The 17,406-nt window shown below is 40.1% G+C and overlaps 1 protein-coding gene across 1 annotated transcript; it reads left to right on the plus strand.

The window, feature by feature from the left end:
* Window positions 1–8,080: 8,080 nt before the first annotated feature.
* Window positions 8,081–16,424, plus strand: sap18 (Sin3A associated protein 18). The gene is made up of 4 exons (XM_062974634.1): window positions 8,081–8,396; window positions 11,254–11,363; window positions 14,731–14,853; window positions 15,943–16,424. Exons 1-4 carry the CDS (start codon window positions 8,325–8,327, stop codon window positions 16,097–16,099), a joined length of 462 nt encoding a protein of 153 aa, XP_062830704.1. The 5' UTR covers window positions 8,081–8,324; the 3' UTR covers window positions 16,100–16,424.
* The last annotated feature ends 982 nt before the right edge of the window (window positions 16,425–17,406 follow it).

Consider the following 17,406-nt stretch of genomic DNA (forward strand, 5'->3'; position numbering starts at 1 on the left):
GAATATAAACCATGCTGGGAAAAATACATATTTTCCGGGGATTCCAAAGAGTACAAATACATATAGGCAGATAGATAGATTTCATGGAAATAAGGGAGAACTCATAAAAGTGAGTTACATTTCATAAAGGGGAATCATGAATGATATAAACAATTGAAAATATTTGATAAGAACGAAGTTCATAACATCTGGAGAACCCAGCGTGGAAATCCATAAAAGTGGAGTTTTAGCAGCATGATTTTACAATTCATGAAGTTGTTATCTCTTGCCTCAGAGTGCAGAGTTTTAGTAAACCACAGTAAACTCCAGTAAAAAGTCTCAATCACCTTCTACTATAAATATATGGAATATAGAACATAAAGTCTTGATTTTTGAACTATCTTTTACAAAGTCCTGGGGGGGAGGGTGGTCACCTCGATCACAGATCCTCAAGTCACTCGCGGTCTCAGCATTGAATGAGAAAGAATGATAGAGTTGGGTTGCTGTGAGATTTCTGGACTGCATGGCCATGTTCCAGAAGCATTTTCTCCTGACGTTTCACCCACATCTATAGCAGGCATCCTCAGAGGTTTTGAGGTCTGTTGGAAACCAGGTAAATGTGGTTTATATATCTGTGAAATGTCCAAGGTAGGAGAAAGAACTCTTTGTCTCCTAACAAAGGATTCCCCCAGGCAGGAAGCAGCCAGGCTTTGAAGCTGCAAGGCCATTTAATGTTAATCAAGTTGGCCATTTGCAACATTCATACTTGCCTCAAACAGCCAAAAGTTATCCCCCCTCCCCGCCGACATTCAACAGATATATAAATCCCCCTTGCCTAGTTTCCAACAGACCTCACAACTTCTGAGGATGCCTACAACAGATATGGTTGAAACATCAGGAGATGATGCTTCTGGAACATGACCATTGAATAGCCTTGCAGCTTCAAAACCTGACTGATTCCTGCCTGGGGGAATCGTTTTTGGGAGGTGTTAGCTGGCCCTGTTTCCTGTCTGAAATTTCCCTGTTTTCTGAATATTGTTCTTTATTTAATGTCCTGATTTTAGAGTTTTTAATACTGGTAGCCAGATTTTGTTCTTTTTCATGGTTTCCTCCTTTCTGTTGAAATTGTCCACATACTTATGGATTTCAATGGCTTCTCTGTGTAGTCTGACATATGTAGAGGTTGTAAGAGTGGTCAAGCATTTCTGCCTTCTCAAATAATATGCTGTGTCTAGGTTGGTTCATCATGTGCTCTGCTATGGCTGACCTCTCTGGTCTACACTGCCTTTCATATTCTTTGATTCATGTTTGGGCAATGCTGCGTTTGGTGGTCCGATAGACTCCTGTAGATGTGAGAGGATCCCTCTTGTTCTTTGCTGATTTTTTATGGGTTTGTAGATAGTTTGTATGTTGTGTTTCTTCATCAGCTTCCCTATGCGGTCAGTAGTTCCCTTGATTTATGACTTTTCCTCTGGGTGGACCTTTAATCTTGTGGCTTGTTCTTGGCTTTGCAGCTCTTCTGATGTTTGTGGTGGAGTATCCATTGGCCTCTGAGGATGCCTGCCATAGATGTGGGCAAAACGTCAGGAGAAAATGCTTCTGGAACATGGCCATACAGTCCAGAAAACTGACAGCAACCTAGTGATTCTGGCCATGCAAGCCTTTGACAACATATAGAACAAGATATCATGCTCTCAACTCAGATGTCTCTGGCAGGACTGCCTTCCAGAAAGAAGAGGCCTGCTCTATATAATAAATCTGTGGTGGGTGCAATCCAGAGCTCTCCAAAAACCAGCTATGGGCTGTTGGATTTAGTGGAACAGCTTCTCTGCTGTCCATTGGGGCAGAATTCACACAGCCTAACATTTTCTCAGGTGAGGATCCAAAGGACTAGAGTGGAAAAGATGGAAGGACTCATGTGGCATTTTACAGCAGAGCTGTGTAAAAGAACTACCCCACTCCTGCTTTGAGTATGTTACGTAAATTACATTGAATGAGGGATGGTAATGCAGTTAGTAAAAGGTAAAGGTTTTCCCCTGACGTTAAGTCCAGTCATGTCTGACTCTGGGGGTTGGTGCTCATCTCCATTTCTAAGCTGAAGAGCCGGCGTTGTCTGTAGACACCTCCAAGGTCATGTGGCCGGTATGACTGCCCCCACTTTAATTGCCATGAATCAAGGCCATGTAATTATGGGAGTTGTTGTTTTACAAGATCTTTTGCCCTCTCTGCCAAGAGTGCTGTTGCCTCAACAAACTACAACTCTCATAATTCCATAGCATTGAGAAGATGACCAGCTCTCAGAAGAAAGCATGAATTTATGTTTTACACCCCATCTTTCTCCTGCAATGGCATGGAGTATGTGTGGCTGCAGCCCCCTCCACACAGCTGAATAAAATCCCACAGTTTCAGCTTTGAACTGGAATATATGGCAGTGTGGACTCAGATATCCCAGTTCAAAGCAGATATTGTGGGATTTTCTGCCTTGATATTCTGGGATATATCGCTGTGTTGGGAGCCCCGGTGGCGAAGTGTGTTAAAGCGCTGAGCTGCTGAACTTGCGGACCAAAAGGTGCCAGGTTCAAATCCCAGGAGCGGAATGAGCGCCCACTGTTAGCCCCAGCTCCTGCCAACCTAGCAGTTCGAAAATTTGCCCATGTGAGTAGATCAATTGGTACCGCTCCGGTGGGAAGGTAACGGTGCTCCATGTAGTCATGCCGGCCACATGACTTTGGAGGTGTCTACAGACAACGCCGGCTCTTTGGCTTAGAAATGGAGATGAGCACCAACCCCCAGAGTCAGACATGACTGGACTTAACGTCAGGGGAAACCTTTACCTATACCTGTGTGGAAGGGCCCTGCAACTCCCTTAAATACTGGCCAGAATGGGTAAAGATAATGGGATCTGTAGTTCAATATGATCTGGCTAAATATTCCTGGCAGCAGCAGTTTTTTAAACTTTAATATTTTTAAACTTGACTAAACTAGAAGTTTGCAGTTTGATCTTGACCCTGAAAATATACTTGAGTGCCACCTAGCTAACCCTCAGGGTATTTCAGATAATCAATGATATCTGTGTGCTGGCTAGGACCAGTCAAGCCCTATGTGATCTGGGTCTGGAATAATTATCTCTCTCTATATGTCTGTATTCTAAGATCTGTAGGGGAAGGTTTTCTTTTGGCCCAAGGGGCATCGCAATCAGGTCCCAAACATCAGAGAGAACTTTCTTGGTGGCTGCTCCCAATCTATGGAACTCCTTTCTGCCAGCAGATAAAGACCTTTTTGTGTTGTCGAAGGCTTTCATGGCTGGAATCACTGGGCTGCTGTGAGTTTTCTGGGCTGGATGGCCATGTTCCAGAAGCATTCTCTCCTGATGTTTCACCCACATCTATGGCAGGCATCCTCAGAGGTTGTGAGGTCTGTTGGAAACTAGGCAAGTGGGGTTTATATATCTGTGGAATGTTCAGGGTGGCAGGAAGCAGTCAGGCTTTGAAGCTGAAAGGCTATTTAATGCTAATCAAGTGCTAACCAACTACAACATTCACATTTGCCTCAGGCAGACAAGGGTTCTTTCTCCCACCCTGGACATTCCACAGATATATAAACCCCACTTGCCTAGTTTCCAACAGACCTCACAACCTCTGAGGATGCCTGCCATAGATGTGGGTGAAACATCAGGAGGGAATGCTTCTGGAACATGGCCATCCAGCCCAGAAAACTCACAGCAACCCAGAAGACCTTTTTATTTAAAGAAGCTTTCAAGTTTAAGCATATGCTGCAAATACATTTGTATTGGGGTTGTTATTTATATTTTCTTATGTTTTAAATATATTTAATGCCATTTTCAACTTTTTAAAATGCTGTTTTGGACTGGTTTTTTTTTAAACTTGAATATTTGAAACAGAACTTTGGTCTAATTGTGTTTAAATTGTTTATTAGTATTTAAAATTGCATTGTACTTTTTAAAATGTTGTATATTGCTTAGGATCCCATGCTGGGAGAAAGAAATTATGTTTACATTAACTAAATCATAGTTAGGTTTTGAATCCTATTGAGCAATGACAACTAGGACTGCCTAATTCTGGTTCAAAATTACCTGTCTCCCAAGGAAAGGTGTGTAGCCACTGACATCTCAGGTTCAGACACATTTTTTGACAATTACTTTTGTGACTGTGATCCAAAAGCCGGCAATATTGGCTTCACAAAAGATTAACCTTCTTGTAAAACACTTAACAGGGATGATACCATATATTTTGCAGACTGTTTAATTATACTTTTAAAACACAATAACTTGTCTCTAACAATCGTTCGGAGCTCCATAAACTTATGAAGCGGTGAATCACCATAAAAACTGAACCTTCCTCCCTTGTCCTTTTTCTTTTGTGCCAGATCATGAAAGGGATTCTGGCTGTGGGATTCTGGGAGTTGTAGTTCAAGAAGTAACTTTTCCAACTCTTCTCATTGAACTTGAACTGGGGAACCTGAACCACTGGTTGGGTGTGTGTGTTCTGGAATTTGTCGTTCAAAGAGGAACTTTCTCCATTAAACTGGAGAAGGAGCTCCCAGTGGCGCAACCCTTGTGCCAGCAGACTGCTGACTTGAAGGTTGGGTTGCTGACCTGAATGTTGTCGATTCGAATCCAACCCAGGGAGAGCACGGATATGCTCCCTCTGTCAACTCCAGCTCCACGTGGGGACACGAGAGAAGTCTCCCACAAGGATGGTAAAACATCAAACATCTGGGCATCCCCTGGGCAACATCCTTGCAGACATCCAATTTCCTCACACCAGAAGCGACTTGCAGTTTCTCAAGTCGCTTCTGACACGAAAAAAACAAACAAACAAAAAACCTGGAGATTATGAACTGCTGGTTGGAGGATTCTGGGAATTGTAGTTCAAAGAGGAACTTTCTTAAGCTCTGTCCATTACAATTGAGATGGGAAACTTGAACTGCTGATTGGGGAATTCTGGGAGTCATCGTATAAAAAATATGTTTCTCAAGTTTTGTCCATTCAACTTAAACCGGAGAACCTGAACTGCTAGTTGGGGGATTCTGGGAGTTGTAGTTTCTGAAGCGCTGCCCATTCAACTTGAGCTGAGGCAGCTAAACTGCTGGCTGGGGGATTCTGGGTGTTGTAGTTCAAAAAGTACCTATCCCAAGCGCTGCCTAATAAAACTGGGGAAGTTTGGTTTAAAGTCAACCAAAAAGCCAGGAAAACAACAAATGCAGAACAGAAGGCAGATTATGACCCGCATGCCAGAGATTTCTGGTGGATAATATCTGTCTACTGTTTGGTGGGATTCTTGCAAGGCACTATAGTCTAGACAGACCCAGATCTTATCCAAGAGACACTACTGATGTTCTTACATGCTTAAAGGTGAAGAGCACACACAATCCCACTTAACACAGATTTGTCATGCCTTATCTGTGAAAAGATGGTGGTCATTCATGCCTCTTCGTTTCGAACAGATCAGCAGGCTACGGAAAGTCTAGTTAATATATTTATATACAGCCCACACATCACTGCAGTTGGACCACCACGGTTGCACAATATGGATTTCTTTTTCTTTATGCTGGGAGACTGGAAAATCTCTGTTGGTGTGCAGGCCGAAGAGTAAACAAGAGGGTCAAACAGCTATAAAACTGTCCTAACAAAAGGACAACACAGCTGCTTTGAAAAGTACACAAGAGATCCATTTTCTGCCCATCAGGATTAAATCACATCCCCTCTCAACTTTAAAATGCCCTGCCTCAGAATAGTGTTTTTGTTCATATCTGAGCACTCTAGTAATAGCTGCATAATGTTTTTTTCTGGCTTGTTGAATGACTTCCCCCACTCCCCAATTCAAGTTCAATGGGGAAAGTTAAAGAAAGATCATTTTTAATTGCAATTCATAGAAAGTTCCAACCAGCAATTCAGGTTTTCCAGTTCAGTTTCAATATGCATAGCTTGAGAAAGTTTCTTCTTGAACTATAACTCCCAGAATCCCCCAACCAGCAGTTCAGGATTAATTGGCAGAGCAATAAAATCTCATCTATAGGTTCAAAGAAACAGCCCTTGAATGGCATTGTCTGCTGAAAAATTATGGTTGCTATTTTCTGTGTGTGTGTGTGTGTGTGTGTGTATATACACACATAGTTTACACACACATACAGTGTGTATATATATATATATATATATGCATTATATATATATACACACACACACACACATACACAGTATATATACAGTGTGTGTTTATATATATATATATAGAGAGAGAGAGAGAGAGAGAGAGAGAGAGAGAGAGAGCGAGAGCGAGAGAGAGAATGTAGTCTTACTCCATACTTTTAGTAAAAATACAAAATACCAGGCAGCTATTATTAGAGCACTGAGATGTGATTAAAGCTGGTATTCTGGTCCATAGTAATTTAACATTGTGAGCTCATATACAGTAGAGTCTCACTAATCCAAGCCTCACTTATCCAAACCTCTGGATTTTCCAAGCCATTTTTGTAGTCAATGTTTTCAATATATCGTGATATTTTGGTGCTAAATTCATAAATACAGTAATTACAACATAACATTACTGTGTATTGAACCACCTTTTCTGTCAATTTTGTTGTATAACATGATGTTTTGGTGCTTAATTTGTAAAATTATAACCTAATTTGATGTTTAATAGGCTTTTCCTTAATCCCTCCTTATTATCCAAGATATTCGCTTATCCAAGCTTCTGCCGGCCCATTTAGCTTGGATAAGTGAGACTACTGTATTGATACTGTTCATTATTGGGTTCTCCATAACAATTTAGCCATCCTTTAGGAGGAATGCAACTTGAAGACAAATAAAGCATATGCCTATGTATGTATTTATATACTGTGTGTGTGTATTTATATACTGTCCTCTTTGATATACTTACCCTGCTATACAAATGCAGAGTTTGGTGAGTCACAAACAGAGACAATGCTGAATGTTTAGGCACAAGAAAGAATTTGGTGGATAACTCTTTCCACTTCATCACATAATTAAATACTTCTGGGTGCTGTGAGTTTTCCAGGCTGTGTGGCCATGTTCCAGAAGCATTCTCTCCTGATGTTTTGCCCACATCTATTGCAGTCATCCTCAGAGATTGTGAGATTATGATTTGTTGTTCTATTTATATTCTGTGATATTGTATTGTTCTGGGCGTGGCCCCGTGTCCCCGTTGGGGAGATGGTGGCGGGGTATAAATAAAGTTTATTATTATTATTATTATTATTATTATTATTATTATTATTATTATTATTGTTATTGTGAGGCAAGTTTATATATCTGTGGAAGGTCCAGTATAGGAGAAAGAATTTTTGTCTGTTGGAGGCAAGTGTGAATGTTGTAATTAATCACCTGATTATCATTAATGGTCTTGCGAGCTTTAAGGCCTGGCTGTTTCCTGCCTGGGGGAATCCTGCGTTGGGAGGTGTTAGCTGGCCCTGGTTGTTTCTTGTCTGGAACTCCCATGTTTTTGAGTGTTGTTCTTTATTTACTGTCCTGATTGTAGAGTTTTTTTAAAAAAAATATTGATAGCCAGATTTTGTCCATTTTAATGGTTCCCTCCTTTCTGTTGAAATTGTCCACATGCTTATGGATTTTCAATGGCTCCTCTGTGTAGTCTGACATGGTGGTTGTTAGAACGGTCCAGCAATTTTGTGTTCTCACATTATACTGTGTCCAAGTTGATCCATCAAGTGTTCTGCTATGGCTGAGTTAGTCTGTAGTGCCTACCATAGATGTGGGCGAAAGGACAGGAGAGAATGCTGCAGAAACATGGCCATACAGCCCCGAAAACTCACGGGAACCCAGCGATTTCGGCCGCGAAAACCTTCGACAACACAATACATACTACATCAGTGGGACCACAGTAGTTCATAATGTTTTAGTGCAGGCATATTGGGCAAGCTGGGGCCCTCCAGGTGTTTTGGACTTCAACTCCCACAATTCCTAACAGCCTACCGGCTGTTAGGAATTGTGGGAGTTGAAGTCCAAAACACCTGGAGGGCCCCAGCTTGCCCAATATGCCTGCTTAACAAGCTATATTCCCAGGCTCTGGTTTTCCTCTCGCGAGAGTTCGCGGTCCCATGTGACGCCTCTTGAATTTTTTTCAAGAGGCCGCCATCTTGCCTCGGCGGAGACATCAGGGACGGTTTGTGGCGGTTTTCCGGGCGTTTGTGAAGAAACGGTGGGCTCTACGCGGCGGGAAAGGAGGCTCGGGCCGGCGGTGGTCTTCCCCCGCCTTCTTTGAGGGGCCCGGGTCCTTGGCCTTGTTTCCTTGGCTTCCTCTTCCTCGCAGAAAAGGCTTGGTGGAGGAGGAGGCGGCGGTGGCGGCAAGATGGCGGTGGAGTCTCGCGTTACTCAGGAGGAGATCAAGAAAGAGCCCGAAAAGCCCATCGACCGCGAGAAGGTAAATAGGGAAGAGCCAGAAAGGGGAGGAGGGAAGCAGAGAGAGAAAAAGAATATCAGAAAGGGAGAGTAATAGGAGACAAAGAACACATTCACAGGTTACACCGGGCCTGGGCAAACTTGGGCCCTCCAGGTGTTTTGGACGTCAACTCCCACCATTCCTAACAGCCTCAGGTACCTTCCATTTTCCCCTCAGTCGCTTAAGTAAAGATTTCAGATTTCGATAAAGGTAAAGGTTTTCCCCTGACGTTAAGTCCAGTCGTGACCGACTCTGGGGGTTGGTGCTCTTCTCCATTTCTAAGCCGAAGAGCCGGCGTTGTCCATAGACACCTCCAAGGTCATGTGGCCGGCATGACTGCATGGAGCACCCTTACCTTCCCGCCGGAGCGGTACCTATTGATCTACACACATTTGCATGTTTTCAAACTGCTAGGTTGGCAGAAGTTGGAGCTAACAGCGGGCGCTCATTCCGCTCCCGGGATTTGAGCCTGGGACCTTTTGGTCCGTAAGTTCAGCAGCTCAGTGCTTTAACACACTGTGCCACCAGGGGCCCCCAAGATTTCAGTATTAATGTCAAAAATACGTAGTCTGGTTTTACATAGATTTTATGCTACATTAGAACAGAAAAGATAAATACAACTTAAGTAAAAAAAAAAAATTAAATAACAAAAAATAAGGTGTAAACACTAAACTAATCTGGGAATCTGCTATATCAACGCATCCAGTGAAGTCGTTTAATAGTAGTAGTAGTAGTAGTAGTAATAATAATAATAATAATAATAATAATACTTTATTTCTAGACCGCCTTCTCTCCCCAGAGGGACTCAGGGCGGTTTACATACATATAAACGGCAAACATTCAATGCCACAACTACTTCACTAATATCAAAAGTATAAAATAACAATGACATACTCATTATAATAAAAATTCCAAACTAGAAAAAAACAATACATTTAAACAGGACACTCAGTAAAAACATTATTGCACAGAGCAAGCATATACCTGGTCCGATTTACATGACCAAGTTGCTGAAAATGTTCAGTATTTGTTGTAGTTTTACTTAGACCATAGCTGCTATGGGGTGGCAGTTATGTTAATCCTCCCCCTCTCCATGTGCTAAGGTGCATAGATGTATCTTTAGCTGTTTCTTAAAGGAGAGGAGGGTGGGGGGCATTTTTATTTCTTTAGGGAGGGTGTTCCAGAGGTGGGGGGTGATCACGGAGAGGGCCCCCTCTCTTGTTTCCACCAACTGTACTTGTGACGCAGCTGGTGGGAACTGGTTTAAAACCAGTATAAAAAAGATTAGGACTAAGTACATTCCAGTCAACTTGGAATACACAAAGCTCATTCCAGATTTCTGTTTAGGAACTGGTCCAAGAGTCCAGAAGAGCCTTGACCCCCAGTGTGACTATCATCCCACTTTCTTTGCTAGTTAACTTGTACCCAGTATGCTTTATTATGCTGATTGCTTGCTTTAGATACTTGAGAAAGTAGTTTTTTTTCATGGTTTCCTCTCACTAACATCGGGGTGAAAACTGGGGGTTTGTTGGCGATTCTGTGTAAGATTTGAGTTTGTATGCAGCGCTTAAGCGGCTGAGGGGTAAAAGGAAAGGGCCTGAGGCTGTTAGGAATGGTGGGAGGGAAGTACAAAACACCTGGAGGGTCTAAAGTTTGCCCATGCCTGGATTACACAGGCCTGCAGAATTGACCGCCATAAACACTCCTGAAAAATGTATCCCAGTTTTATAGGAATTTAGCATCTTTCTTGAGAAATTACCTCCTTTAAAAAGAATATAATAAAGGATTCTAAGTGGTTCTCAAGAGAAACCATCTTATAAATCTTGTAATTTTTTCCTTTCTTTCTGGAGAGCGGTCCGACTCCATTTGTTCCACAGGCGTCCTTAGATAATCTCCTAAAGGTCATTAAAGGTTCATTAAAGGTTAAGTATCCCTTATTTGAAATATTTGGGACTAGAATTTTTTAGATTTTTGAATACTTTTTTTTTGACTATACAGCAAGTGTGGGCAAACATTGGCCCTCTAGGGGTTTTGGACTTCAGCTCCCACAATTCCTAACAACTGGTAGGCTGTTAGAAATTGTGGAAGTTGATGTCCAAATCTCCTGGAGTGCTGAAGTTTGCCCATGCTTGCTGTACAGTCATAATGAATAATACAGAAATATATCTCAGCGATGGAACCCAAGTCTAAATATGAAATTAATTGATGTTTTATATACATCTCATATACATAGGATCTATTTAATATGTATTTTATAGAAATGCAGTTTTAATGTGGACGTTTTGTAGAAATATGTACGTTTGTTGAATTTTTGGTGTTCATGTTTTTAAATTGTGTTGTAACTTGTCTCGGGTCACAGGGAGAGGCGGATAAGAAATAAAATTATTATTATTATTATTATTATTATTATTTGATGCACAGTAAGATTAGTGCACAGCAAACAAGATAACTATGTTAGCTTTTGGATTGGATCACATGTCAGACACTTCCGAAGTGTGGTTCCCAACCTTTGGGCCTTCAGGTGTTTTGGACTTTAGCTCCCATAGTTCCTAACAGTTGGTAAACTGGCTGGGATTTCTGAGAGTTAAAGTCCAAAACACCTGGAGGCCCAAAAGTTGGGAACTATGTTCAAGGACTATGTGATGTGTCAGCGAATAATACATGCAGATCCAAGTATGGTGGGCTTTTGCAGCTGTGAGGTGGTAATTTTGTCAGTGCCGATTGTTTTCCAGTGCTGATCAAGGTCTCAACATGATCTGTATCTCAGGATTACACAGGTTGCTTTTGTCCTTTGCATCTTCTTCGCAATTTTTTTAATGCTCAATATTTTGACATGCAGACCTGTCCCCTCTTGCTGAGGGTTTTCACCACCAACAATGGACGCCATCACCGAATGGATGAATTTGCCCGTGGAAATGTACCCTCCAGTGAGCTGCAGATCTACACTTGGTAAATGGCTATGATTCTAGGCATCTGGTGTGGTCCTACTTTTTAATGGCTAGAGACTGTAATAGCCAATGAAAGGTGAACTATCATCATGTGAAGCTTTGATATCTTCTCTTACCATGTTGAATGCAAAGAGCAGGGGTCCCCAAACTACGGCCCGGGGGCCACATGCGGCCCATCGAAGCAATTTATCTGGCCCGCACAGCGGTGGCTCCCTCCTCCTCCACCGAGTGCATGCCTTCCAAAGCTTTGCTTGTTTATAATGGTATTTTAATTATTATTTAACGAATAATTAATTTTAAGGGGTGCTTTGCTAGTGCTTTTGGTGTACAAAGGCAGAAGGGAGTTTGACTGGATGTCCCAAGGGGTCACTCCCAACCCTCTTTATTATTATTATTATTATTATTATTATTATTATTGACACAAAGACACAGTATAACACAGCAAACGAGATATATAAGCTGGATTTTGTATCACAAAATCACAATTCAAACACTTCCAAAGCATTTAGGACTGTGTGATGTATTATTATTATTATTATTATTATTAACAACATTGAGGCTGTGTGGCCATCTGTCAGGGGTGCTTTGCTTGTGCTTTTGGTGCACAAAGCAGAAGGGGTTTGGACTAAATGGCCCAAGGAGTCTCTTTCAACCTTCTTTATTATTTTATTATTATGATTATGATTAACATTGAAACTGCATTTGTTCCAGTTTTTTTTATTTACTCAAAATAAGATATGTGCAGTGTGAATAGGATAGGTTAAAAAAACAATTATAGTCCGGCCCTCCAACAGTTTGGGGACTCCTGGCAAAGAGCCTCTGCTATCTTTTTATGGAAAACTGATACAGAATGTGACAGAATGTGTTATCTTACCAAACTTGCCATGCACCTGAGGTAGTTTACATCCACTGTGTATCATGTCTAAAATATATTTATAATATTTATGAAGTTCTTAGGATATTACTTTTCTATTTGAGGGAAGGCAACTTGTCGGTCTATGGGATATATTCAGCTCATACCCTAGTTGTTTTAGATTTGCAGAGTGCTGAACTTGGTTTTTTTCCCCCCAGGAACATATCTCTTAAAGCTTCTGTCTTTTCTGTGGCACAGTCAAGGCCTTTTTGTGGGTTATCTGTTGGATGAGAATTGTTATTGATAGAGGAGTTAATCTCATTGGGGAGTGGGAGGAATTGTCTTCTAAGTGTGGTGTTTACTGGCCTCCCATTTCCAAAGGAAATGGAGAATTTAAACATAGTTCCCATTCCACCTTAAAATATAACAGTTGCCATCCCACCTTAAGATGCTTTGTTTCAGCTCCATCTTTGAAGTGAAGAGAAACTATAAGATGCCTCCCCCCCCATGGGATGAGGGCCCTAGTCACTATTAGGTATAGATGCAGAACTTCTTTTGGTTTTGCACCTAATAATTGTTGGGTCAAGCTGAACATCTTGTATAGCATTTCTCACTCAAATAGGAGCCTCTTCCAAATCAGAAATTCCCAGCCTCTGATGTGACTTCACATTAGAATGAGCTATAGGTACCGGTTCCTGGTGTTAGGAGATTAGTTGGCAGTGGGAAAGAAATGGGGTGACAAAATAAAAGGCAATTTTGCTATGGCTTTTTCTCCCAGCTGGCTAGTACACCTTTTGGCATGAAATGTGATGACAGTGCTTAAGAAACTTCTGCATTGTCTCTTAAGTTTTTGAGTAATGATGTAACATCTAATGTGTTGGAGGTAATGATTATTATTTGGTATTTGTTGCTTTTACAACTGTAGCATATACAGTTTTTAAAATACCTAAATCTTGAATGTCAACTTCTTGTTTAATGCTGGGCTGATTCTCTGGCCAGTAGTTTAAGTGTTGAGGAATGATGTCATGCAGATTTAGTCCATCTCCTTAAGTTGAAGGAATTGTGTAAACCCTCTTTGTAAGAGACATCCTAAGCTACAATTAAATGTGGAAACATGACTCAAACCACTATATCAAGCTTCTCTCTTGCTACAGATTTTAGGAGACAATAAGAACAGATGATGTAATTTTTATCATCACCCTCACTAGGTGTCTTAAGTGTAGGTTTAGTTCCTTAAAATTTAGTACTGTGTTAAAGAAGGATTAAGGCTGGATTTTCAATGTATTTCTAAGGAAAAAATGTGTCGATTTCTACTTAAAACTGTTAAATTGAATTTGATTAAAAAGTTACTTCCATATTTTTCTGCAGTATTGTTTGTGAGAGCTTTACAAAGACTCTTATTTATTTCCCGCTTTTCTCCACGGGTGGAATTCAAAGAGGCAAACAAATGGTTAAAAACAATTACATAATGCACAAACACATCATCCCCCAACTTAGCCAAGTAAACAATAAACAAACACATTAACTAGATACATTATATAAAATATACATAATAAACATTAATTATCATTAAAATTATTGGGCCTCAGGCCACAGAGGTTGCCCTTAAAATATACTAAAAATTACAAAGCTCCGAATCTTTAGCCGTGTGGATCTTGCCAGACTAAGATGGCCTTCAGTGATGAGTCTTGGTAGAGATCACTGCCTAGTCATAGCTTATTATGGGTTGTCGGGGAAGGTCTGTTTCCATAGAAAGGTTTTAACCTGGGAGTAAAAGGCTGAAAGACCCTATCTTTATTTCTTTATTTGTGTGATTTTTGAAAGAGAATAATAATAATAATAATAATAATAATAATAATAATAATAATAATAATAATGGGTACCGTGCCAAAAGATCTCAGCCGGCATTTGGAAACAATAGACATTGACAAAATTACGATCTGCCAACTGCAAAAGGCCACCCTACTGGGATCTGCACGCATCTGAAAATACATTACACAGTCCTAGACACTTGGGAAGTGTTTGACGTGTGATTTTGTGATACGAAATCCAGCATATCTATCTTGTTTGCTGTGTCATACAATAAAATAATAATCTATTTATGATGTTGCCAGTTTTATAATTTCTTATTAGATAGGTTTGTGATGTGATGATTATGCTTATTTTTATGCTCTAATGTTTTTTTGCTACATGTTTGTTCACTGCTTTGAGTCCCGATTGGGAGGAAAGTGGACTAGAAATAAATAAATGTTATTCTTAAGACAGAATGGCAACTGGCAAATCCAGACATTCTTCTTCCTCCTCCTCCTCCTGTTCTTCTTCTTATTATATGGGTATAATTCATTAGTTTATTTCCCCATAATTAGACAAAAAGATTTGGCTGAACAACTCTGAGATTCTTATCCTAATAGAGGATTTCTCAGTTCATCATCCCTTTAACAGGTTTGACTTAATATCATGATGTAAAAATTCACTGTTGCTATATCTATATTTTAGTTTATTCTCTATCTTCCAGGATGGATGCAACTCTAAAGGAACTAACCAGTTTAGTGAAAGAAGTCTATCCAGAAGCAAGAAAGAAAGGCACACATTTCAACTTTGCTATAGTTTTTCCAGATCTTAAAAGACCTGGTTACAGGTAAATAATCAGCAAGAACAACAAATACATGTGTTAGAAGCAAAATCTAAAAATTATAGTGAATCCTAGTGAAGAAATGCTCATAATGCTTTACTACAAATTCAAAAATATTATAGGTTTTATACTTGAAGTCCAATAATTAATTAAATCTCTTTCTGGACTGAGAAATGCTTTCATAGATGTGATTTTGCAATTGCTAAAGAACATAAATGCTTTGTCTTTGTATTTGTCTCAACTGAATAGTTCAGAAATCTCTCATCTATTAGTTAAAGTAGCAAACGTAAGTTACAGTCTGGAGAGAAAAGTCCCCATCTAGAGAGGTGAAATGCGTCTTATATTTTGGCAGCCATAAAATGAATATCTGGTGCAGCAAATAGTAAATGGCTAGAGGTGTGTTAGGTTCAGGTTTAAGAATTATTCTTCCCCAAAACTAGTTTCTAGTAAGAGAGTTCAGAAGAGTCACATAAAAGATGACAGGATACACAAAAAATCAACAGGCATTTTTGTATAGCATGCCTTTGCAGCACTCTTCTTGTTATAGGGGGCATCAAGAACAGACTCCCTCAGCATACTTCAAATCTGTATTCAGCGCCTTGATTTGCAGCACCTTAAACCCTTTAGTTGAGATATGGCCAGGCTGAAAAGGTGGGTTTGATGGGGTCACATTTGATCATAGGTGACCATAAACATGAACTGCCAGCACTTATGAGATTATAAGTCCAGTGTACAACCAGGAAAGGGTCTTGGCATGCTCTACATGCATTGCATCAGAACTTGGCAAAGTTAGGTTTTGGACTGGTGGCCATGCTGGCTGATAGATTATGGGATTCTTGTCCAAAAGAAATGGCAGTTCCAGGTTTTGCATTGTATCCTGGCATCAGCCTTTGGCATCTTCATTGAGAAATGTCTTGGGCAGCAAAACTGAGAAAGACCTTTGGAAAGCTGCAGCCAGAACAAAGTAGACAACACTAGGCAAGAGGGAACAGTGATCTAATTTAGCATGAGGAAATGCCCTGAATTTAAATTGAATTTTAATCTTGGTCTTGATTTTTACAAAGGTGAATAATAAATGCTTCCTTTTTTCTACAGGGTGAAGGAAATTGGTAGCACAATGTCAGGGAGAAAGGGCACAGAGGACTCCATGACACTTCAGTCTCAGAAGTTCCAGATAGGGGATTACCTCGACATAGCGATTACTCCTCCAAATAGAGCTCCACCTCCATCTGGTCGCATGAGACCTTATTAATGTTTTCATTTCTCTCAGTGCCATACCTGCAATGATGTCATGTTAGAGGATATTTCATTTTAAAACTGAAAATACTTGGAAACTCACGAAGCCTGGAAAATGCTGATGGTATTTTAAAGTGTTACTGTATATTTTCAGATTTTTCTAAATGGTTGACAATGGGACTCTGCAGTGTTTGTGAAGCATGCAAAGCATTGCTACAGCAGCCATTAATACATGTGCATTTTTGAAATTGGTGTGAAACAGATTTGTATGATCAATTGTTAATGTGTGTGGTGAAATTAAAGAAATCAATGTTATTTCATAAATACACTGTTCACATTAATGTGGATTATCAGCATTATTTATTTTCTATTTATTGTGTCAGAAGCGAACTGAGGATACAGTTATGATGTATATATAAAAAATCAGGGAATCCAGCTGGAGTGACAACTGGCAGTTCAGGCTTGCCTGAAGACTTCCAGCAAAATCAAACACTACTCCGCCCAGTAGCTGAATACATTGTCACATTTATCACTGATAACTGTCTACCCTTTTATGAATCTAGTTTGATTGCTCCCCACTGAGATAGTAGAAATCAACTGCTGTTATCAATTCGTTTTTCTTATTCTTGACATCCTGATTTCCTGCTGTAGGCAACAGCAGTCTATTGCCAATTCTTTTTTTTTTTGCCATGACTCAGGAGCAGCACTTTGCCTTTGCAGACTTAGTAAAGATCTCCATGCCTCTTGCAGCATAAAAGTGGTACCCATTCCTTCCACTTGTGTGAGATGTCAGTTGAACCTGATCCATATATATACTGAGACAGGGATGGTTCTCTAGCCAAACAATCAAAAGTTATGTGATAAAGTACAAGATACACCTTGCTGCAATATTCTTACCACTGTAAGGAGGGATGATGCAACTGGATGTCACCTAAAGGACCCTGGGAGTGAATTATATTAAAAATAGCATTAAACAAGAGGTAAAACAATAGTTTAAAAGCCTATTTAATCCAACATCCTCCCCTCTGGGAATCAGCTGGTGAAATACTCCCAAGAGCTGAGATTTTACTTCTGTTTAAAAACCTTCAATAAAGAATGCCATCACTGAGGAAAGCCATTCCTTGCTTTTACAATGGTATTACTGATTTTCTTTTTTGTAATTAGAATCATTTTGTCCAGGTCTTCTGGAGCACAACTAGCATTTAGTGGTGGTGCATCTGCACAGATAACTTGTCTTCCATAAGTTGCCAGCAATGTATTGTTTTTAATGTATTCTCTCTCATTATAGCTGAGGAACCACATTTGTTATTTTGTCTTACTGAC

Source organism: Anolis carolinensis, chromosome 3 (assembly GCF_035594765.1).
Source record: "Anolis carolinensis isolate JA03-04 chromosome 3, rAnoCar3.1.pri, whole genome shotgun sequence".
Lineage (NCBI taxonomy): Eukaryota > Metazoa > Chordata > Lepidosauria > Squamata > Dactyloidae > Anolis > Anolis carolinensis.